The sequence below is a fragment of the Asterias amurensis genome, chromosome 2 (assembly GCF_032118995.1).
Source record: "Asterias amurensis chromosome 2, ASM3211899v1".
Lineage (NCBI taxonomy): Eukaryota > Metazoa > Echinodermata > Asteroidea > Forcipulatida > Asteriidae > Asterias > Asterias amurensis.
Window position 1 is genome coordinate 2,283,191 of NC_092649.1, and position 25,419 is coordinate 2,308,609.

The following is a 25,419-nucleotide window of genomic DNA, read 5'->3' on the forward strand; positions in this document are numbered from 1 at the left end:
CTGGAGTGTTGCTGTGTTGCTGGCGGCAGCAGATGACACTTTTTAAAATTGTCAAAATAACGAAACATCTTCATATATTACAAGAATAGTATTAGTAAGGTAAGAAGTCTATCATTTGTATGTCATTCCTTGTTCTTTGAACACAGCACTTTACTACATGAAGGGGGTCGGGTACGATCGCTGACAAAAGACTACCATTTCTGGTGTCATGTGTTTTTAGTAACTAAATACTAATAGCAGACATGTTTTAACATTTTGATTGATTTTGTGTTTGTGTGTGTGTTCAGGAAAGATGGCCTCGTCTGTCGTTGGCGTCTTGACGGATATATCTGATGAGCCATCACTTTCAGGAAAAGAAAGGCTGTTTATACATGAGATCCAGATTGGCACTACTTTTGGTCAGAAATATATCAAGGTAAGATTGAAAAACAGGGTGTCCAAATTGTTCACTTACATTACAATAATTGTAAATGACAAACAAAACAGGGTGTTAAGGCCCGGTCACACAGGTCTCGATAACTAGACCTACTACAAGATTCAGAACATTTACAATGCACGCCCTCGGCTGGTTGAATTTGAAAAAGCATGCGCGTATTAAGCACTGAACAACTCAACCAAGCAAATCACTGGGCTGGCTCAAACCATGTGTCTTAAGACGGTCCTACTAAAAGCCGACAACGCCGACAACACGTCCAGAGTGCCGCCAACACGCCGATAACAAGTTTTAAATACCTCAAAAATGGCCAATAAACCATAGATATATTAGAACTATATGTGTTCTGTGATATAAACATAAATTTAATGGAAAAACTTCACGAAAAGTCTGTATTTTTTAACAAGAAAAAAACTTCACTTGCACGGAAAGCGGTCGGACGCCATCTTGGCTTAAAACCGTGTTTGGACCAGACCATTATGATATGGATAGATTAAGCACTTGTCACCAACAGAGGGCGGGCTTCATGTGAAGACCTTCACTGCAGTGTGCACAGTGCATGACGCCCGCCCTCTATTGCTAAATCCGACTTACCCACATTATAATGGACTGGTCCAAACACTTTAAGCCAAGATGGCGTACGACCGTTTTCCGTGAAAGTTAAGTTTTTTTTCTGGTTAAAAATTCACACTTTTCGTGAAGTTTTTCCATTAAATTTATGTTTATATTACAGAACACACGTAGTTCTAATATATCTATGGTTTATTGGCCATTTTGAGGTATTTATAACTTGTTGGCGGCGCTCCGGACTTGTTGTCGGCGTTGTCGGCTTTTAGTAGGACCCGTCTTAAGATGGGGTTTGAATGATGAAAGTTAGTTGTGTCCCTTAACTGGTCTGCCAAGGAATTCCGGAGCACGGTGCATAGCTGAAAAAGGCAAGGCAAGTTTTGAGAAACGGATGTACATGTAATATCAGTCTGCTTTGGAATTAGAAAGGAATAATTTTCAGTCAAAATTCAGCTTTTGTGTGGGGGGGTCTAGGCATTTATAATGGACACTCACTTAAAGGAGTTTTTATCATAAGATTTTAGTTAAAATACATGTACCTTCAAATAAGAGTCTTTGAACTTAACTCTAAAAAGGGGCAAAGCAATTTTCCTCTGGGAAGAGGCACTTCAATGTAAGTTTGTATCGAGAACCTTGCATTAGGCACCGGAGCAAAAGAAACGGGGCACCGCGGCAATTGCTGTTGTGGGTGTAGCCTTGCTCAAGGCAGTCGAATTATTCACTCCAAAAAAAGACCGCCGCTGTATAAAAACCCACCCGTATTCACTGTGCGTAAAACCCACCCGTATTCACTGTGCGTAACATCGCACGACACGATGCCCCCGTACACTATCCGCATGCGGAGGCCGTCAGGCCGACAGCCTTGTAGGATCTGTGTTGAAGCCACTGACCTCATTACTATAATAAGCGAAGAGTTCCCACGGTCAGCTCATTACTATAATGCCCGCGAAAGACGAGACATGTTTACCTCACACACCACCACCACGGACGCATGATAGGGTCCAAAGGTCGTGATTAGGGAAGTGCGTGATTGGACGTGAAAATGAATAATTCATTTGCCTCACATCCTGTGTTGTCTGATAGGTCTGACGAACGATATACATATTCATGAGCTGCATACTAGCATATCCTAGAGCCCCCCCAATTTCGTCCACTATTGGAATTTTTTCAATACAACACATTAAAACGGGAAGATACAGACCCGACAAGGCTGTCGGCCTGACGGCCTCCGCATGCGGTTAGTGGTGTACGAGTGCGAAGACTTGTGTGAACAGTATTCGTGCGATGTGACAGTGTGTATACGGGTGGGTCATTCGGTGTGATCGCACACACCATGCACAGGGTATACGGCGGGTGGGTTTACAGCTGCGTCTTTTCGGAGCGAATAATGCGACTGCCTTGAGCAAGGCTATTGTGGGTGCCAAACGTTATTTTAAGGCCTGAAAAATAATATTCAAGTCTTATATATAGTGCACTTATTTACCAAACAAGGTACTTAAGCTCTGAGTAATTATACAAAGTTCAGTCAGATTGGTTATTATAGAGATGAATTCTGAGACCCAATTATGTAGCACCTTATCAAATTTTATTAGGTGCTACAGACTTAAAGACCAGTAGTGTATCTCATCATGCATAAAATAACAAACCTGTGGAAATTTGAGCTCAATTGGTCTTCGAAATTGCAAGATAATAGTGAAACGCCCTTGTCACACGAAGTTGTGTGCTTTCAGATGCTTAATTTTGAGACCTCAAATTCTAAATCTCGAAATCAAGTTTGTGGAAAATTACTTCTTTCTCGAAAACTGCAATACTTCAGAGGGAGCCGTTTCTCACAATGTTTTATACTGGGTGAGTTCGTTTAGCTTCCCTGGGTCTACCCTGCGGTGCTCACGTGGGTGAGCCCCTGAAAAGAGCTAAATGAACGACCACTCACCGCTCTCATAGTGACGTCGTTTACCTGGGGTCAGCCCCCAAGTGACCCACTCAACAAGCAGGGCACTGGGGGCTGACCTGGGTGAGCCCCTGGAATGACGTCAAAAGCTATTCAAACACACCGGGGCAGACCAGGGATGACCCAGGGAAGCTAAACGAATGCACTCATTCTCAACCTCTCCCCTCTACCCGTTACCAAGTAAGGTTTTATGCTAATATTATAATTATTGTGAGTAAGTACCAATAGTGTCCACTGCCTTAAAAGTTAACAATCTCTAATTGTTTATCGATTCAGTGCAAGATCAACAAAAAGTTTGCCCTGTACTCATCTGACATATGCACCAGGATGAAACTGATTCTTGAGGAAGCGGAGGATGAAGTGGGGATGAGTTCTGGACCCCCAGCCAGGATTAGTCTCTTCCTAAACGGTGCTTTTGCAGAAGAATTTGTTCGGGTCAACGACACGGTAAGTGTTGGATGAAGTGGGAAAGTCTTTGTCGAGATCTAAGACTCGACAAAGACCAAGAATTGCAAGATAATTTTTCAATTTAGAATTGTAGTTTGATTTGTACTATAAAACCGATTTGTACTATTACGCACTGTATACTCTGTATGTTCCAGAGTTCTGTGAAAAAAAATCCACTGGCAAATCACCCTGATGGGATTCGAACCTACATGCTTTGCATTGCTAGAGCAGATGTAACACAAGACCACCAAGCTAGCGCGCTGCGTGGCTATGGGCAGATAGATCTATAATGTGTAAGCAACGGGTACCGCAACAATTTATTAGATGTTACTTTTGCGTTGAAGATAAAGAATATAATTTGTTTTTTAGCATCTTTTAAACCATTGCAGTACCTGCTGGATTTAAACTGCCTCTAGCCACCAGGCTAGCTTAAGCTAATTGCTCAACTCATTATATAGCCAAGAACTATCCCGGAAAGTAACGCCCTACCAGATCATATTAGAAGTGCCAAATCAAGCATCACGTTCAAAACCCACCGTTCAAAACCCACCTCTGAATGTTCTACAGATTTAGTGCGGTTTAAAAATGCTGTATTATTTTTATAATTATTCAGCCCATGCACAAGCTCCTGTACGTGATAGCCTCTTCAGGCGATTGTACAGTGTTATCTAGATCCAGATATTTTGAGTAATAACCTAACAAGCCCAGTGCCTTTTAAGCTTGGGGGATATCAGGATATTATCGAATATCGCGATATTAATTTGGAAACGATTTTGATATCGGATGGATTTGGTTTTAATCGAAATATCAATACATCGCGATATATATCGCGATATATCGCGATATCAATTAATATCGCGACGTATTTGCTAGCTGAGACATCTTGCACCCCATAGGTTTGGAGTAAAACCAGAAGAATAGGTCATTAGAACACCTCTCTTATATGCTATGACTGTCTCTTCTACAACTTTCACTTGGAGTTTGAAGACCGGTGATGTCAAATTTAATTAATCGAAAAACTACATTGCTTCAGAGGGATTTGTTTCTCACAATGTTTTATACTATTTACCAACAGCTCTCCATTGCTTGTTACCAAGTAAGTTTTTATGCTAACCATTATTTTGAGCAAATCCCCAAAGTGTCCAGTGCCTTTAAATGTGTTGTGCTTTTTTTTATCTTTTCACAGGATACTGTTGTAATATCCCAGGCAATAATAAGTAAATCATCCCACTTTAGGAGAGATGGGATTCATCCATGCATTATCGATGTTGACATTGTGAAGAGTAAACCATCAGTATGGGTGAGTGACAGACCATCACTGTAATAAATAGTGGCTTCTTATAATATAGTTGCTTCTTATATAGTGGCTTCTTATAATATAGTGGCTTCTTATATAGTGGCTTCTTATATAATGGCTTCTTATGCAGTGGCTTCTTATATAGTGGCTTCTTATATAGTGGCTTCTTTTATAGTGGCTTCTTATAATATAGTTGCTTCTTATATAGTGGCTCTCTTATATAGTGGCTTCTTATACAGTGGCTTCTTATATAGTGGCTTCTTTTATAGTGGCTTCTTATAATAATAGTGGCTTCTTATATAGTGGTTCTCTTATAAGTGGCTTTTTATACAGTGGCTTCTTATATAGTGGCTTCTTATAATATAGTTGCTTCTTATATAGTGGCTTCTTATATTGTGGCTTCTTTTATAGTGGCTTCTTATTCAGTTGCTTCTTATATAGTGGCTTCTTATATTGTGGCTTCTTATATAGTGGCTTCATAGTGGCTTCTTCTATAGTGCTCATGACGCTTCAACATTCAGTATTTTCCTGCAAGGCATTTGGGACTACGTTTGAATTACGAGACCTAATCAATTTTACTTTAGCACCGTGTAAGGCCTGGTTCATACTTCTTGCGAATGCGAATGCGATACGAATGTTGACGTCACAAATCGCAACGAATTATTCGCACCAGTTCAACTTTGCTCAACTCACTTGCGAATATTGCTGTGAAAGGATGGTTGTGACGTCAAATTCATGTCAAACTCGCTTCGCATTAGCATTCCCACGAAGTATGAACCGGGCTTAATGGTTTACAAGGTGCTGTGGCGCAATTTGCAGCCAATTATACAATGAACACACTTTGAAGACACTTCTAAACCATTATTTCTTCATCCTTTGGATGAGAAATGACGCCTTAGGTCTCTTGTGTTGTGTAATGCACGTAAATGAGTCCAGTGCACTTATCAAAAAGAGAAGGGGTTCGTCCCAGTGTTCCTGTGTTAATTGGCTGCATATTTCACCACAGCACTTTACAAACAACTACAAGATGCTATGTAAATACAGGAATTGGTCTTATATTTCAAAAATGTAGCTCCACAATACCTTGCAGGAAAATACTTAAAGTAGGTTTAGTAGGTTCAAAGTACGTCTGATGCAAACTAATGGTAAACTGTTTATATGTTTCTACAGGTTATACCAGCCAAGAAACAGAAACCGGCCGAACCACAAGTTTGTAATAATCCAAGGAGGCGAAATACGCAAGGCGCTCGTGCCAGATTGTTTCCAGAAGCAACAACAAGCGAAGAAGAGGTGTCCTCTTCAAGAGCTGCTCCGTCAACGACCTCTGCTTCACCCAACGTCATTATTTCGGCTATCACAGGCAGAAACGTAGAGCAGAGCAATGTGATAACGGCAGGGCGTGCTATGGATGCATGGACAGTGCCAAAACACTCGCCTCCAAAGGTATTTTTTTGTTTCATCAAAAGTAGCATGATTAGTTGGCCTCAAAAAGTCATGTTTTGACTTATATTAATTCCCAAGATGCATTGCGACAATGTTTGCCACAGGCACAATATAGTTAAGTTCATACTGAACGGAATGAAGGATTGTGTCACTGATGTCTGATGGTGTTTTGTAAGTAAAGTATGTAGTCCTGAATAGTCTTAAACAACTGGTTCACCAAGCAGGTAGTATCAACTATTTTTGTTGTGCGATCCATCCAAAGGACGCAGCAGTAATGGTTAAGTGTTGTGCTTAACCCTTTAGCCTGCATACTGCCTGGAGGCGCCCTGCATAAATCCTCACTTGGTTACGAGTAATGGGGAGAGGTTGATAGTAAAAAACATTGTGAGAAACAGCTCCCTCTGAAGTGACTTAGTTTTAGAAGGAATTGTCCTTGAATTTGATTTCGAGACCTCAGATTTAGAATTTGAGGTCTCGAAATCAAGCGTCTGAAAGCACACAACTTCGTGTGACAGGGCTGTTTTTATTTCATTCATAACTCGCAATTTCGTTGATGGGAGCTCAAATTTTCACAGGTTTGTTATTTTATGCATATGTTTAGATACACCAAGTGAGAAGACTGGTCTTTGACAATTACCAACAGTGTCCAGTGTCTTTCAAACAGATCGGTTATTAACAATCCTGTTGAATCCCTTGATCTGTTTCAGGCTAACTACACCTACACCCTTCTCAAGGACCTGAGGGTTACCTCTAAGGTGAACATCTTTGGGGTCGTCAAGTTTTTCAAGCCACCCTATAAGACGAGAGGGCCTGGTAAGAACACCACACCATTGTTTAGATATTACCGCTGGACCGACCACTTTAAAACATGTAGCATAGCAGGCCTGGCATTACAGGGAGGTTAAAGAGGCATTGGCCTATCTGTTACTTCATGGCAAAAACATCAATGTAAACTTACAGATACATCCCGGCCAGTACATAAATGTAAACTTGCGGACACAACCATGTATGGAGTGTTGAAGAGCCGGTTTGGTCTCAACGTTTCAAAAATGATACTCTGCACGCCTTGAGGAGAAAGCTGGAATGCGAGTTGCGATGCTTTTTAAAGGGACACATTGTCTTGGATCGGTCGAGTTGGGTCTATGAAAAGCATTCGATACCGTTTGTTATAAAATGCATATGGTTAGAAAGATGTTTTACAAGCAGAAGATAATGATCTTCTTAAACAGCGACTACAGAATGCTCAGAAATATATACATATATACATGTAGTTGTTACGTTTTTGTAATAGATGCAGACCACGGGAAACAGAAAAACCATGTAACGAGTCTCCTACGTGGTAAAAATGTTTTGTCCCGAAATACTCCAAGCCAAAATTCTGAAAAACGTGAGGTCAAACAAACCCGCGCGACAAAAGAATTGGGATGTCATTGGTGGCTATTGGATGTGGAAAATAGCGCCCTCAGTTTACCAAAGCTGGAGAACTTTGTTCAAATACAATTAGGGGAAAATCGCCACTGACATCAAGGGTTATTATAATAGATAAGCCGATTTTTACTCTCGGCTGAAAAAGCTGCGCGGAGAGGTGTTTCTTTTACTTGAATTATTTATTACTAAATGCAAATTTTAAGCATAAAATGGTTTTAAATCAGTTTCTATGATGCCATTTCATGGAGTCAAGTTTTTTACTCCATAAAATGGCCGACGGTGTTAGTTCACAAAGTAAAAGGAAAACTACACAATTACGAGGCAGCTTTGTGTGATTATTATATTATACTTTGAAAACATCTTTTTAACCATATTGATTTCATAATCAGTTTCAAATGCTTTTCCTGGACCAACTCGACCATTCCAAGGCAACGTGTCCCTTTAAGTTGTGCTTGAGGGATCAATATTTTGGCTTGGATGCTTTATAGTTTATTCTTGTTACTTACACCATGCAAAGCTTCAAACATCAATTGTAAACTGTAGTTCACTTTCTCTTTAACCTGTCATTAGACTATTGTATGATGGTGACCTTGATTGACCCCAGTCTTGTCAATGACCAACGCGGGTTCCGGTGCCAGCTGTTTCGTGACGAACTGGACGCACTACCTCAAATCCATTCAATCGGGGACATAGTGCGCTTTCATCGCCTTAAAGTTAGTGTAAAAACTTAGTTTAAAGACACTAGACACTATTGGTAATTGTCAAAGACCATTCTTCTCACTTGGTGTATCTCAACATCTACATAAAATAACAAACCTGTGAAAATTTTAGCTCAATCGGTCGTCAAAGTTGCGAGATAACTATGAAAGAAAAAACACCCTTGTCACACGAAGTTGTGTGCTTTCAGATGCTTGATTTTGAGACCTCAAATTCTAAACTTGAGGTCTCGAAAACTACGTCACTTCAGAGGGAGCCGTTTCTCACAATGTTTTATACTATCAACCTCCCCATTACTCCCCATTACTCGTTAGCAACAGAGGTTTTATGCTGATAATTAATTTTGAGTAATTACCAATAGTGTCCACTGCCTTTTGAGGGAAAAAGGAAAAGTATATGTTAGGTAACCACTCCTTAAATTAATCGCTTCTAAAAACCTGGTTAGTTGAAGTACAGCAACTTTCGATAGTGTAAAACACTTTGAGAACCTTTTTCTTTTTTAAGTAACGTGGTCATGGAAGGAGATTTCAGTTTTTATCCAGCACATGTTTCAAAATTGCTCATAACTACTAGTGCTGGGCGAATAGTGAAATTTTGTTATTCGGATACCGCTGGCCAACTATCCTAAATTAACCGGATATTTTAATAGTTTTTTTTCGCCGCTAGAGGGCGCTATTTAAAAAAAAAAAATTAAAAAAAAAAAAAAAAATTTTTTTGCCTCTAGAGGGCGCTGTTCGTTTGTGAATGAGATCTTATGGGCGGATTGATATTAGTTTCAGACAGTGTCGCTCGGTTCATTCATAAAAATGACCGGATCTAATTTAAAGATGGCGATTTGCTTTTTCTTTTGATCGTGATTGACTCTACGTGAAGGAAAACTTTTGTAATCTTTGAACAAATTACGTCAGAAATGTCATTGTTTTAACTCTTCATGGAGGTAAGCATAGTTAAATACTTAATATATGCTGTTTTATGTTGTCTTAATAGAAGTTTCATAAGGATTCAGACAAAACATTCATATCAGTTGTCGCCCGACGTCTGCGGATATTCGGATATTAAAGAATATCCGGTTACTCGGTTGTAATTACAGAATTATCCGGTTTGTGAGTAGGTATTCACGCCCTATGCGGATATCCGGTTAAGAAAAAAAAGGCATTCGCGGTTACGGATAGGAAAACCTATTCGCCATTAACCGGATATTCGAATAATTCGCCCAGGCCTAATAACTACGTACCCTGTCTACTTACTGTGATTGAAGATGTACATGTATGTATTGTAATTTACCTCTAGAAGTTTCAGCTATGTCAGTCGTCAGTTTTTTTAGAAACAGAAGTGTAAATCAATTGTCCATGCTATTAAAACAATGTTTATCTCACTGAGACACAAATTATTTTTTGTGAAATTGTTTTACTCATTTCTCAAAAACTACAACACCTCAGAAAGTAATACTTTTAGGGAATTTTTCTATCATTATCTTTTAATCGCTGTGAGTTTAATTCAAATCTGTTGACTTTTGTGTTTGTGTTAACATAGACATCAGTTGATCTAACACCCTACTCCTTGTACCTTTACAGGTTACAGAGTTCAACGGCAACATGCAGGGGCAACGAGGCGACGGCTTCCAGTGTCTTGTCTTCGGAGGGGGTCTCAATGACTCTGATGAGCCTCGAGCTTCCACGTCAAACTTCACCCTGACGAGTGAAGATAAAGAAAGGGTAGGAATGGTGCCAAGGCGCTTGTTTCTGCAAAACAAATGTGTATATCAGACCATGAATATTGTTCTTAAAAGGGGCACAGCATTTTTCGTCTAGTAAGGGGCACTTCAGTAAGGAAATGTAAATTTGTATTGGAAGTTTGCAGAGGGCACTACAGCAATGGACCCTTCCCATGAAATATGCTAATCACATTCACGCATGCGTACAGACCCTGTTGGTTGGCAAACGCCATAGAGTTGTGCACTAAGCAGACGCACAATTGCGTCTGCGTCATGCATCCATTAGCCGTGTACAAAACAGCGCGATGTTCCCTCATTTTGCCAACCAAAACTTAAGTGCGCACGCGCTATGTGCAATTTACATATTTCATGGGAAGGGTCTGTTGCCATGGGCGCCATGTGTTTTTTTGTTGGTTTATTTCTTTTGTTTTTGAGGCCTGTTATACCAAGACTGGCATAAAGTCGTGACGTTTTGCAAAAGCAACAGTGTTGCCCATGCAGAAAGATACTGTGTCACCTTTTGCAGACTGGCAATCACAAGGTAGTGGGTTCAAATCCTACCAAGCTATTCGCTGATTTAAATCCCTTTAAAGATGCTATGTCAGATTTTGTGCCGATTTGACCCCAAAATTTTGATAGGTATTTTGATAGGGGTCAAGAAAGTTACAAGCTTTCATTTGAGCCATTGCTCAAAAAAGTCTGCCAATTATTAGTAGCAGTTAAATAAAGTGCTCAAAATTAGTTTTTGTCAGGATCTCGACAATATATCACGTGACCAATTCTTATGTGTTTTATAAGAAACGTTTTAAATTTTTGTCATGGTTCCTAACCATTAAAGTAAAAGTTACACTTTTTTTCGTTAGAGCGGGTGATACTCTTTGAAATACCTTTCCCTCAAAAAAAATCTATTTTTTAATGTTTAGGGCAAAAAATCTATTTTTTAATGTTTTGGGCCAAAAATCTGACATAGCATCTTTAAGCACTGTATATTGTTATTACTCATGTTGTTCGCTAACCTCCACCATTTTTTGACCCCCGCCCCCCACCCCCCTAGGTGAAGGAGCTGAGGCAGTGGACAACTCGTTGTACCCAGCTAACCCTGGATATTCCTTACTGCACCCTGGAGAGATGCTACGCCGGTCAGTATTTTGATCTGGCCTGCCAGGTGATCTCGGTGGCTATACTTCCCGCTGAGTCGTGTGTCGTTGTCAAGGTGTGGGACTCCACCAAAATAAAATGGTAGGTTTGTAAGAGATGTTAAATTTGAAACGGGGATAAAGAATATCAATTTTGGTTTGCGTCATACGCCGATGTGTGTTAGCACTGTATACTCGTACTTTCCCGAGTCCTGTGAAAAAAAAATCACAGGCATGTTACTCGGGTGGGATTCGAAGCCACGACCCTTGCAATTCTAGAGCAGTGTCTTACCAACTAGACTACGAAGTTGCCCGGTAGCTATTGGTAGGTCGAATCCTATGTTTTGGCAGAACAGGTAGGTTTGCTCGAAAATGTTAATTTTTATTTGTTTGAATTTGTTTGTGAGGGGGGGGGGTGTATGTTATCATATCCCATTTTGAACTATGCCAGTTATCCAATTACTTTTTTACCAGTTTTTTTCTTGAAGATGTTAATACATATGTTGTTTGTGTATATCTACTTGCCAGGTAGAGTTTTGTTCTTTAGAGAACTGTCTTGCTTTATATAGGCTTGGGCGGTACCACAATATTATCGAATATCGCGATACTAATTTGGAAACGATATCGCATCGATTTGGTTTTAATCGAAATATCGATATATCACAATATCGATTAAGTATCGCAATATCGATTAAGTATCGCGATGTATTTCCTAGCCGAGACATCTTGCACCCCATAGGTTTGTAGTAAAACCAGAAGAATAGGTCATCAGAACACCTCTCTTATGCTATGACTGTCTCTTCTACAACTTTCACTTGGAGTTTGAAGACTGATGATGTCAAATTTAATTAATCGCGATTATATCAAATATCGCGATATATTGTAAACGATATATCGTAAATAAAATAAATCGATATTGCCCAAGCTTAGCTTTATATTTTACTAATCAAGAGAAGATTTTTCGGGAAATTTCCCAGTTCTGAAAAAAAAACGGTGCTGCTTTTTAACTAATAACTTGGGCGGAAGGTAGAAAATGCGCTGGGACTTCTTCATGGAAAATTTTTATGTTATACATATTAAGGGTCAGCTAGGATTAGTGCTGGGCGAATAGTGAAATTTTGATATTCTGATACCGCTGGCCAACTATCCAAAATTAACCGGATATTCGATTAAGGCGCTAGAGGGCGCTATAAAAAAAAATGGGCGGATTGATATTAGTTTTAGACAGTGTCACTCGGTTCATTCATAAAAATAACCGGATCTAATTTAAAGATGGCGATTTGCTTTTTCTTTTGATCGTGATTGACTCTACGTGAAGGAAAACGTTTGTAACCTTTGAACAAAATACGTCAGAAATGTCATTGTTTTTACTCTTCACAGAGGTGAGCATAGTTAAATACTTAATTTATGCTGTCTTAATAGAAGTTTCATAAGGATTCAGACAAAACATTCATATCAGTTGTCGCCCGACGTCCGGTTACTTGGTTGTAATTAAAGAACTATCCGGTTTATAAATAGCTATTCGCGCCCTATGCGGATATCCGGTTAAGAAAAAAAAGGCATTCGCGATTACGGATAGGAAAACCTATTCGCCATTAACCGGATATTCGAATAATTCGCCCAGGCCTAGCTAGGATCATAGATTGGTCGGTACTGTGAAATTAAAATCTTTTTTCGTGAGGAGCACTGCAGCTGTTTTTAGTGTACACTATTTTGGGAAAAGATTCCTTAAAAAAAAATATGGTTTAGGGTAATTTTTCACCTGGAAACAGTTGATTCTTAGAATTGATTTGGAGTATGATTTCTGAGTGTTAGCCGTTTTGTGAAGGCTGCGGCCAAAGATGCAGTTTGTTCTTGCTATCACATTGCTAACGTGGTAGATTTCATGCTTGTACAAAATACTGAAACAGGATTCGAACCCAGACCCCTAGTCCCAAATATTGGGTGCGTTCGTTTAGCTTCCCTGTGTCTACCCCGCGGTGCTCACTCGGGTGAGCCCCTGACAAGAGCTAAAGGAACGATCACTCACCGCTCTCGTATTGACGTCATGCACCTGGGGCCAGCCCCAAGTGACCAACTCCACAAGCAGGGCACTGGGGTCAGCCCCTGGAATGACGTCAAAGCTATTCGAATGCACCGGGGGCAGACCGGAGTCGACCCAGGGAAGCTAAACAAACGCACCCTGTATTAAAGGCAGTGGACACTATTGGTAATTACTTGAAATAAGTATTAGCATAAATCCCCACTTCGTAACGAGTAATGGGGAGAGGTTGATAGTATAAAACATTGTGAGAAATGGCTTCCTCTGAAGTGACGTAGTTTTCAAGAAAGAAGTAATTTTCCACGAATTTGATTTCGAGAGCTCAGATTTAGAAATGTGAGTACTCGAAATCAAGCGTCTGAAAGCATACAACTTCGAGTGACAAGGGTGTTTTTTCTCTCATACATGTAGTTGTCTCGCAACACTGACGACCAATCAAGCTCAAATTCTCACAGTTTTGTTTTTTATGCATTTGTTGAGATACACCTAGTGAGAAGACTGGTCTTTGACAATTACTTATAGTGTCCAGTGTCTTTAATTGTTTTTGGTTTTTATTTCACTTTCAGCCCTACACGTGTAATGGACATCAGCAAGGCAACCAATGTCATGAATAGACCGACTCTTGCTGATAGGGCAGAAGGGCTGAGCGTGGACGTGTCTCTGTATGACAACCATATGGAGGCTGGAAAGTTGCTGAAGGTACGCCAGTCATTTAAAAACTAAACGTTTACAGAAAATATTAACTAAATATTGATTTGATGACCAGGGCGCAATTTCAAAGTGCCCAATTTCATTAATGGATCTCCTGTGTAGAAGAAATAAGCAGGATACCAGTCACAAATTGTACATGTGACATTGTTCTTTGGCTGGTAACCTTAATCTGGTTAGCACAATATAGCTGTGCTTAGCTCCTTGTTTTGCTTTTGTAGCTTTGTGAAATTGGGTCCATGTAGCATCATTAGGAGTCAATGTGTTAATGTAGTGGTAATAGAAGAGCTGTAAAGTTGGGCCATCAACATAGAAATAGATTTCTGAGAACGCTAAGTGCGACATTTGCGATTTCATTGTGAGACAACTTATATCAATGAGCGTATGCCATTTTTGTTTGCCATACAGTAGATATAATAGATGTTAAATTTGCATCGGGGATAAAGAATATTAGTTTTTGGTTTTTACCCATACACCGATGTATGTAGCACTGTATACTCAGTACTTTCCCGAGTTTTGTGAAAAAACCACAGGCATTTTACTCGGGTGGGATTCAAACCCACGACCTTTGCAATTCTAGAGCAGTGTCATACCAACTAGACTATACAGCAGATGTTATGCACATTGACCAATGAAAAGACGTCGAAACGGTCTATAACCTTACAGGTAACAATTAATTTTACCATTAAAGCGTCACGTGGTGCGATAAGCCGCATCTACAGACGACACACGGGGCGGTTGAGCACAGCGCTCTCAGAGTTTTATTTCTATTGCTATTTTTAATCTCTGAAACTAGTAACTCTCTCCTCTCTCACAGCCAGGGCAGTACATTAAGCTGTGCAACCTTCATGCAACCAACTGGAGAGACCCGGCACAACAACATGAACCAGAAGAAAAGAGTATTCTAGAGCTGGTCCTTCACAAGGGGACATCATACGGGCGTGGTGTTCTCCTCCTGAGACCAGATAAGGAGAAACAGGTCAAGGAGATGATCGCGTAAGACTATTATCAAAGGAACGCGTTGCCTTGGATCGGATGAGTTGGTCTATAAAAAGCGTTTGTTTCCGTTTTTTATAAAAATGCATATGGCTGGAAAGATGTTTTAAAAGTAAAATACAATGATCCACACAAGTTAGCCTCGAAATTGCACGGTCTTCCGTTTACCTCGTCGACTAACACGGTCGGCCATTTAAAGGAGTCAAATGTTTGACTCCCATAAATGGCCGACCGTGTTAGTTCGCACAGTCAAAGAAAAACCACGCAATTTCGAGGCTAGCTTGTGTGGATCATTGTATTCTACTTTTAAAACATCTTTCCAACCATATGCATTTTATAACAAACGGTTATAAACGCTTTTTATAGACCAACTCGTCCGATCCATGGCAACATGTTCCTTTAATACTAATAATAATACTTGGTTCTTATACAGCGCTTTATCACATTCCTTAAAAAGTGTGCATCAAAGCGCCCAGTATTTTTCCTGCAAGGTATGTTGAGTTACATTTTATGAAGTCCGAGACCTATTCCTTTGAAGCACCAGTAATGGTTTACAAGGTGCTGTGGCGAAATATGCAGCCAATCAAACCAGGATCATTGGGGCGAACCCTTTCTCTTTTCGAATAAGTGCACTGGGTTCTTTTACGTGCCTTACACAACACACTGGACCAACGGCTTTACATCCTATTTGAAGAACAAAGCATTGGTTAAGAGTCGTGCTTAAGGACACAGGTTTCACGACTGGGACTCAAACAAACACTGTGCTGTACAGAAACACCAAAGTTTGAATCCTTTGAATCCTACTTTTTCATGAGGTTCACAGCAAATAAAATTTAAAAAAATACAATGATAGACCCTTTTTAATTTTATATTGGTTATTCTGAGTGGCCCCAAAAGTCTTTTGTTACCCTTTTTCAAATTTATTTTTCATTCTCAGCCGCATGGACCAGATCGCCAAAGACATCGGACAGAGAAGAGCTGCAGCCTTAGAGGCTGCAAGTGCAGCGGCAAGTGCAGCAGCAAACAATCAGTCAACTTCAGGTACTAGACCGAAGGACTCTACGGCACAGATTGCAAGTACAGCTACCACTACTCAGTTGACTACAGGTACCAGACCCATGGACGCTCAAGCCCAGATGGCAAGTGCAGCTACAGCTTATCCATCGACATCAGGTACCAGACCAGTAGAATCTCCAAGAATGCAAGCGAGAACTGACAGTCCAAGCGTCTGCATGCAACGATCAGCAACGGGTAAATATATCATTAGGGTCAAATTCAATGGAGCTACTTGAAATGCATATTCACAGTATTTTACAGTGTTGTCTGCTAAGCAGAAATGAGCAGGATACCAGTCACAAATTAGTGTATGTATGATGTACCAGGTTGGCTGGATCTGCTAAGCATAATTTAGTTGTGCTTAGCTACGTTTTGTGCTTAATATGGCCCGGGTGATGAAAAGGAAGTTTTCCTGCCCACTTACACTAGCAGACAGATTGTTCACTTTTAGGAAACATTGAAGTTTTAGCAGGACTATCTTTTTAGAACTGAGAAGTCTCCCCAAACCCCGAACATCTACTCCGTGGTAGTAGAATAAAGCAAGACAGTTCTCTAAGAACAAACTCTACCTGGCAAGTAGATGCGCACACGGTGTTACCGCCAACCAAATATATAAGTTTTACTTCTTTCTCAAAAACTACGTTACTTCAGAGGTAGTTTTTATGCTAACAATTATTTTGAGTAATTACTAATAGTGTCCGTTGCCTTCTTTAAAGCAATGTTTTCTTTCGTCTCTTTCTCTCTCTCATCTGCCAGTGGTTAACTACACCTTCCACCAAAAGATCACTCGCCTTCAAGATGTCATCCAGTCCAAATCGCCAAACAAATTCCGCATCCGAGCCAAAGTAGCCGACTATCTCCCCAATGACGCCAATGACTTTATCCACCTGTACTGCTCGGTCTGTAAATTCAGGTGAGTGGTCCGCATTTATTCAACTTGGGCCCAATTTCATGGATCTGCCAGGCCTGTGAAATCTCCTCTTATTGGTCAGGTCAATTGTTTTTCTTCAAGCTTGGCAACAAAATGTACAACTACAATAATATGAGATAAGCCTAGTTACTGGAATAATAGGGTGCCGCAATCGACCAGCATATATGTGTGACGCGCACTCACTCGATCGTTCTTACATCATGTAGTGTTTCAGCTCTTTTTTTAAGGGTCTATTCACAGGCCTGCTTTGCTGATGGAATTCTGGGCTTGTCGACTCCATTTTCTGCTTGTAAGGTGAACACTGAATCACTTTTCTACAAGGAATACTTTCTCAGCTCAGCCATTGATTTCACCAGACTCATCCTAACTTAGGATTAATTATAGCTCAATACGAGTTAAGTTCCTTATCTGAAGACGTAGGACGGGATACTAAGGCTTACTTGAGATAGGATTAGTTCTAGCGTTTCGTGGAATCGGCCGCATGACTATGAGGTCATTAGTGCAGTTATTATGGATTTCATGAACCAATCTTTATTGTTCTCTTCTTTTTGTTATGTCATACAATACAATGGGCATTTATTTATTTATTCATCTTACAAACAAGACAAAAATTAATAGATCGCTTGTGTTGGCCGTCATCTTTGATATCAAACAATGTAAATGTAAAGCAACTATGAATATTAAATAGTAAACTTTGCAGGTACAACTACATGTATGTAAACAATCATGCTAGGGAGTGTTGGCTCTGAAAAGAGCTGGTGTGGTCTTGACGTGACTAAATATAAATCTAATGCATGTACCGGTACGCACTTTGTACTACTCTCAACCAATGACAGCTCTTCTTTGACCTCAGTGAAGGGATTGTTTTGGGCTTGTGGCGTCATATGCAAGGGGGTTAAACAAGTTGTTTCAACAATTCATAAAGAAATATCCCCTAGAGTTGTCAAATGGCCGTTCTTTTAACAACCAAGACTACTTGAAATATATTTTCAAATGGTGTTCCAAACCTAACCTAATAATACTTCCAATGAAGCAAAGTTTGAAATCTTAATTAAAAAAAATACTCCTGTATTGTTTGTATCCTTCAACAACAGATGCAAGGTGCCATCAAACATAAAGCCAAGACCAACACAATCCGAATGTCCTTCAGAAAAGAGCAATTCTAAGAAGGAGGAGCGCAATCAGAGAACCGGTTTACAGGAAAGTGATGGATTGACGGACAGCAGGGGAAGAAGCCGTAGAATCCAAACCAGAAGTGCATCCCAGAGGAGCGCTGTAGCCACAAATGCGGGGAGTCGCGCCGGCATGGTGACTCGGAGTCGGCAGTCTGAGGACACTGGAGATTCCTCGTCTGCAGACAGCTCGCCAAGGAGACCGGTTAAACCCAGGGGCAGGCGGTTGAGAGCCAAGAAGCGCCCTGCATCAGAGAAAGATGAAGGGCTTGCTTCAGAAAGTACCACCCAAAAAGATAATCTCCCGGGGACGTCCAAGTCGACAGCATCGGACAAGACAATGACTGTGACGACTTCTCGTGGGGTGACTATAACAGTAAAGATACCCAGCAGTAGCGAGGACGAAGAGGTAGACGGAGGCAAGAGCAGGAAGAAGATCCGAGTGGAAGTTGGTCGTAAGTTTTCAGGGTTCTTGTCAGGATTTCTTTTTTAAAAACTGGGGGACATTTTTGAATCAAATCTTTCAAAGCCTGAGCGAGCTGAATTGAAACGAGGTCCTCAGAAATTTATTTTCTTGTTTTTTTTTTTTTTTTTTTTAAAGGCAGTGGACACTATTGGTAATTACTCAAAATAAATAGCATAAAACCTTACTTGGTAACAAGTAATGGGGAGAGGTTGATGGTATAAAACATTGTGAGAATTGGCTCCCTCTGAAGTGACGTAGTCTTCGAGAAAGAAGTAACTTTCCACGAATTTGATTGTGAGACCTCAAGTTTAGAATTTGAGGTCTCAAAATCATGCATCTGAAAGCACACAACTTCGTGTGGCAAGGGTGTTGTTTCTGTCATTATTATCTCGCAACTTCGACGACCGATTTAGCTCATAGTTTCACAGGTTTGTTATTTTATGCATATGTTGAGATACACCAAGTGAGAAGACTGGTCTTTGACAATTACCAATAGTGTCCAGTGTCTTTAAGCCCTACCTTGCAATTGGGGGCATTTCCCCCCCCCCCAAAAAAAAGAAGTTTGTTTTTAATAATAAATGAGTATGAAAGATTTAATTTTTATTTATTTTTTGTAATCGGCAGCAGATTGGCGTATCGGCCAAATAGCTTGTACATGGGGAGAACATTGAGTTAAACTCAGGCTTTGGACTCGGGAGATTTCAAGCATTCTAATTACATGTCCATGGGGAGAAAAAACATTGCATTTTGGGGACCCCATTTGAGTATGATAAGTGTCATTGCATCCGCGCACAATGGCAGTGCACTTAGATGCGGTGGTCTTGTCTGCCATTTTGAGAGTCAAAATGTACTCAAAGGAATTGACTCTCGAAATGGGCGGGGAGTGGTAGACGCACATTATGCGGGACTGTGATTCACTTTGGGCAAGAGGTCTAATATACATGTGTTAAAAACAACTGGGTGTTATTAGTATTATTTTTTATCTTTTGCTTATTTTCCCACCCGACATCTAGCCACTTACTTCAAATTTTCATTTCTTGACAGGATTGACGCTGACAGAAGCGTTGCTGCTGAACCGTCGAGGAATGACTTTGTTCAGTCATCCCTACCAGCCGACCGGCATCGACATGGAAGGGAGTGATCCAGAGCTAGGGGACAAAGTGCACTATGCCTGCCCCAAGTGTTTTCCCATTGATGACGATAACCCACAAGCAGCTATTCCAGGTAGGAGTTTGATTTTCTTGATCATAACTGGTCACACTGACCTTGGCTGAACCCTGAGGTCATATAGAGCTGTTGGGGAACAACAAGTCTCTGGAATGGAATTCCTTGCCAGATGAGTTTGAGGAACACACCTGGGCCCACTTTCATAGCGCTGCTTAGCGGCCGATTTTTTGCTTACTGTGCGATTTCTATTTCATAGCGCTGCTAATCGTAAGCACATGAAAAGGCATACTAACCTTCCGGTGCTTACCGCTCAAAAATAAATGATGTCACAATGCAAATTCAGGGTAAACACGCAATATGGCCGCCCAATTTTACTGCTAACCTGTGAAATACGCTAAGGCTTAAGCAAATTTTTTTGCTACAGTAAGCACGCAAATTTGCTTACCATTAAATTGGGCCCTGGACCTAATTTCATGGCTCTGCTTAATGCCAAATTCTGCGCTTAGGATCACCATTCTCCGCTTGCAGGTCAAGCTCCAAATTTTTGCCCTAGCTGTGTTAGCGAAAAATGCCTCGTATCGTGGAGTCTGCAACGCGCATAAAGCAAAAATTTCCCGCTAACCCGTGAAATACCCTAAGCTCTCTGCAGTGGTTGGTACACAATCATGGATGGTAACGCTCATGACTCTTTGGCCCAGTTTGCACTAGAACTATCGTCGGCTATAGTTTGACTAAACTTTAGCCCAAACTCTGTCTAACCAGCTTTCTGGGCACGGTCACACAGCTGGGTAGCACAGTGCAGAGAGGAAAAATTATATCGACAATTTCGATCTAAAATTATTTTATGGTCAAGTTGACATTACATGTGTAGAGTCACACTTCAAGTGTGCTTGCCTTTTGCCTGTCCAAACCAACCACTAGTTAACCGGTAGATTTTTTGCGAATGTGGGCTTGGGGGTTAGTTTGTTTGGCCACAGTCCAGTAAATCAACTGGTACCTCTTTGGAGTGTTTTACGAGAAATTGAAATGAAAGGATTGTCTGTTTGTTTGTGTGTTTTCAGATGATGCTACAGTGCTTGAGTATAGGTACTGCATGAAGCTAATACTAGATGACGGCACAGCTTCAATTGATGTCATCGTGGATGGCGAGCATGGGGTAGGTTATATTAGAGATAAATCCCTCCCTTACTGGTTATATTTGCCCTTTTCCAACGCACTCCGTCCATTTGGGGGGGCGGGATTGGGATTAATAATAATAATTTGGGGGGGCTAATCATCCTTACTCTCATCTAAGAGCTGAATTGCGAAGGACGCGACTACAACGTGTTCAAGAAGCAGGCATGCAAGGGCGCATTCAGCTGCCAGCCACATCAACCCATTATGACCACGGGGCACAGCCAAGATCGAAAGTGTTTGATTTTCTCCTGAAGGGGGGAAAACCGGATAGTCTGGAAAACCCTTGTGGCAAACGCAGCAGAGAACCAACGCACAACTCAACTCACATATTGCCCTGGCCGGGTATCGAACCGGGGTCACCTTGGTGAGAGGCGAGCGTTTTACGCACAAGCCAACCGTGCCACCGAAAAACTTGGGTGCTGTTTATCCCTATTAAAAACTTAAAACTTTGATGCTGTTTATCCCTATTAAAGGGGTGGGTACTTTTTGTAGGACACCAAACACAATCTCCACAGAATTACATTTAACTTACACAGTTTGAAGGTGATGATAGTTGAAATCATCCCTTAAAATATTACTTGCTGAGGTGCTGTAGTTTTTGAGAAATGACTAACAAAAGTCCCCAAAAAAAATTTGTCTCGGTGGTGAGACGAAAATTATTTTAGAAAACTTATTTACCAGTTATTATCAGGACATGGTTTTACTTATTTAAAGCTTTCTACCATTATCTCTAACCGTGTAAGTTTAATTCCAATCTGTGGACATTGTGTTCTGTGCTACTAAAAGTATTCAAACCCTTTGAAGGGTCTATGTAACTTTGTAGGACAAAAAAACACAATGTCCACAGATTTACACTAAACTTACACAACTTGAAGATAATGATAGTAGAAAGCTTCCCTGAAAATATTACGTGCTGAGGTGCTGCAGTTTTGGGGAAATGAGTAAAACAAGGTCATGAAAATAATTTTTGTCTCATGAGACGAAAATTGTTTTAATCATTTACAGACATATTTTCATGACATTGTTTTACTCATTTCTCAAAAACTACAGCACCTCAGTAAGTAACATTTGAAGGGAAGCTTTCCACTATCATTATCTTCAAACCCTGTAAGTTTAATGTAAATCTATGGACATTTTGAAAAAGTACCCGAATCCTTTAAAGAGGGGTGCAAAGGTCAAAGTACAGTTTTTGTGATGCACTCATTGTCATTTACATTCCTAATGAAAATGAGAAAAGAAAGTGGAACTTCTTTTACAACTTATATTAAAATTGGTGTACCCCACTTTTACCTTTCCTTGCTGTTCAGACAGCAAGGTTATAGAGTTACTTTACAGGGTTTTTGTATTTTAATTCCTATTTTTGTTCCATTATCAGAAACCCTTAGTCAGACAAGTTCCGACAAGTTGTACTTGATACCTTTTCAGAGTTAACTTGAAACAGGACACCATTGGTCCTAAACAACGAACTGGTCTGTACATTCCACAAAGGAAAACTCGTTTGTAAGGGCCATTCATGTCACACGAAACAATTTACAGGCAAGCAGTCCCAGGCAATCGCCAAGAAGAAAATCCATTCTCATTTCAAAGTTCAGGTGTTTTTCTTGTTGATTATGAGACATTGTTTGAGTATCAACTCATGTACTGCCATAGTGGTCCTGTTGCATGCACTGCAGTTGGTTGCATTCTGTGACAAGGCCCTAAGTCTCATGGCTCAGATTCAATGCTGTTTGAACTTGTATCATGGAAATTCAGGAATTAACTTTAAATTCCCAGTACAAAAATGTACCAGCCCCTGTTATACCATCAACAGAATGAACCGATCCATTAAGCTCCGCCCCCTTGCATATTGACCAATCACAACGCAACAAAGGTCCGACAAATAAGGTTCGACATGCTTGTGCATATGCTGGGAGCGCACGAGAGAGTTGTGCAGAAAGGCATTGCAGGGATGCCAGTTTTCCGGCTATTGCCGGAATTCCGGCTTTTTCAAATTTTCCCCGATTTTTTCCGGCGCTCTGTGTTTCATCTGGCCGGGGAAAAGAAAAGAATTTTCTTTTTCTTTGTTTTATTAAAAACGTGTTGTTATGTTTTTTGTAGTTTTTTGGTTCAAAATTTTTTTTCAGGCTCTGAAGGAAAGAGCCACTGGCATCCCTGGCATTGGAGAGGCTCACGAGTTCGTGGTCACACGTGCATCATGGGCGGAGCCTAATGGATCGGTCTATCATTTGTCCAGTTAAAGACGACAAATTCTTGTCTTGCTATCAATTTGTTAACCATAATAAATATCATCTGTGCATGCAGGAAACCTTCTTCCAAGGGATACCAGTCGACAATCTCTACACCTCCCCAGATACCAAGTTCATGCTGGAGAAAGTCATGGCCAAACTCTGCCCGTTCCCAATCGGTCAGGGCTTTGACAGCCCAGATGAGGATACAACCACGGCTATAGGTGACCATATGTCCCATCCATGGCTTGAGTGCTGCATTTTTGCCTACCCAGTCCACATGGGTAACGAAGAGGTCGTCAAATATAAGATGTTTGACACTTCTTTGGCTCTTGATGTAGAGTAAGATTTGTTTAATTTTTTATTGCCCTACCCAGTCCACATGGGTATCAAAGGTCATCAAATATAAGATGTTTGACACTTCTTTGGCTCTTGATGTAGAGTAAGATTTGGTTTTGTTTTTTTATTGCTGAGGAGGGAAAGGTCTCTGAGCATCTTCCATAAATCCTTGAGATTGTTCTACACAACGGCTACACAACGGCTACACTGGCTAGATTTCCAGGTCATCATGCGTTAAGGTATAGGGCGTCCTAAGCAAACCCTTAGCAACAGCTGTAGCCGTCGATGTAAATGTAGACGCCAATTCTTTGTTTTAAGACACAGGCATGCAACTGTTCCTGGGATCAGCTAATTTCCTCTTCTTTTTTATCCTCTGTCTTAGTGTTACCATTCAAAATAGAAAAATGCTATTCAAAATTTTTTAAATTTTGTAACTACCTTTTTCTGAAGTTACATTTGCATGCCTGTAGACACTGGGTTGCATTTTTTTACGACCAGATTCAGAAACTGTTTTTGTCATTGGCCAGTGGAAAAAACAAAGCCCAAGGCAACCAAAACAACTAGTGGTTTCAACCCACAAAACACACCCCTGGTTAAGCAATGGATCTGTGACGTTCTCAAATTTTTGTGGTATCTGGGGACACTTTCATAGAGCTGCTTAGCGGCCGATTTTGTGTTACTGTGCAAAGTTCCATTTTATAGCGCTGCTAACCATAAGCACACAAAAGACATGCTAACCTTTTGGTGCTAACTGTATGAAAATGACTGAAGTAACAGTACAAATCAATGGCGAATACGCAAGCTGGCTGCCTAATTTTCTCGCTATAACCTGTGAAATATGTAGCTTACACGTAAGCAAAGTTTTCTGTTGCAGTAAGCACACAAATTTGCTTACCATTAGGGAGCTTTGTTTGGTCAGTTATTTGCTTACAGGAAGCAATGGGTGGCGGTTTATATGCCTTTTCCATATCCAGTGATACGTGGTTAGCATTGGTATGAAAGAGAGATCACACTGAAAGCACAAAACAGTCGTTCAAGGGATTTGGTAATTGAAACACACCGTTTGTTTCAATCTTATTGAGTTGTGGATACATACCATCAAACTAGCCTGTGAAATATTCATTTCATATTTTGCAGAAATCTGTAGCAGCAATGTCCATGCATGATTAATAATCTGCAATTGGAAGACACAATGTGAGTGTATCTGATTCAACATTTTAAAGATAAATTTTTTGTTTTCCATAACGGCAGTATTTGGAAGTGAAAAGTTTCTGAAAGTGCTTTATACTAACCAAAGCTGCTGTACTTCTTACCAAATAAGTTTCTATTAATTTTGGGGTTTTACCCATACACCGATGTGAGTAAGCAGTGTTTTACTCTTTCCAGAGTCCTGTGAAAAAAATTCACAGGCACATTACTTGGGTGTTAAGTTTCTATTGCCATAAATTTGTATTCCAAAGCATATATACAGACTTTTAAGCAGTTATAGGCCTAGCCCTATATAGGACTCTTTCTCTGTACACAGGAACAGAGTCCTAACTATTGAGGCCCGTTTCTGGGGCGGAAAAATTTCACAGCTTCATAACTTAAATCTTACCTGCAACAAGCCACTCATGTCAACAGATTCACATTCCATGGCGGCATGCATTTTTCTGCGGTGGGTTTTGGTCCTCATATTTTCCTCACAAATCTGTCATTTTCGTGAAATAATGCAGCTTCCAACGTAAATAAATTCCTGTTTTGATCGTTTTCTCACAGTGTTGTCTGTTGTCGTGCGTTCGCGTATACATTCGCGTGCAAGACGCATGATGCAAGCTTAGACGCATGAATTCTTGGTCACTGTATCTTGACTGCACAACACAATTCAAAATTTGCGCGTCTTGCGTACACACGGCAGACTGTGAGAGTACGAACAAAATGGGAATTCCTTAACGTTGGGAGCTGCATTATTTCATGAAAATGACGGATTTGTGAAGAATATATGACGATCAAAACCCCCTGCAGAAAAA

The 25,419-nt window shown here is 40.4% G+C and overlaps 1 protein-coding gene across 1 annotated transcript; it reads left to right on the top strand.

Moving 5' to 3' along the window:
- Positions 1-25,358, top strand: LOC139933970 (uncharacterized). The gene is made up of 17 exons (XM_071928219.1): positions 1-99; positions 288-415; positions 3,228-3,398; positions 4,585-4,698; positions 5,866-6,138; positions 6,846-6,951; positions 8,137-8,279; positions 9,858-9,998; positions 11,052-11,236; positions 13,741-13,873; positions 14,700-14,878; positions 15,816-16,129; positions 16,691-16,847; positions 17,960-18,492; positions 19,548-19,727; positions 20,732-20,826; positions 23,148-25,358. Exons 2-17 carry the CDS (start codon positions 293-295, stop codon positions 23,415-23,417), a joined length of 3,117 nt encoding a protein of 1,038 aa, XP_071784320.1. The 5' UTR covers positions 1-99; positions 288-292; the 3' UTR covers positions 23,418-25,358.
- The last annotated feature ends 61 nt before the right edge of the window (positions 25,359-25,419 follow it).

Coding starts and splice junctions, on each gene's coding strand:
- LOC139933970 (XM_071928219.1), top strand. CDS start 293: ATGGCCTCGTCTGTCGTTGGCGTCTTGACGGATATATCTGATGAGCCA. Junction 6,139..6,845: donor CAAAACACTCGCCTCCAAAG/GTATTTTTTTGT, acceptor GATCTGTTTCAG/GCTAACTACACCTACACCCT. Junction 6,952..8,136: donor CTATAAGACGAGAGGGCCTG/GTAAGAACACCA, acceptor ACCTGTCATTAG/ACTATTGTATGATGGTGACC.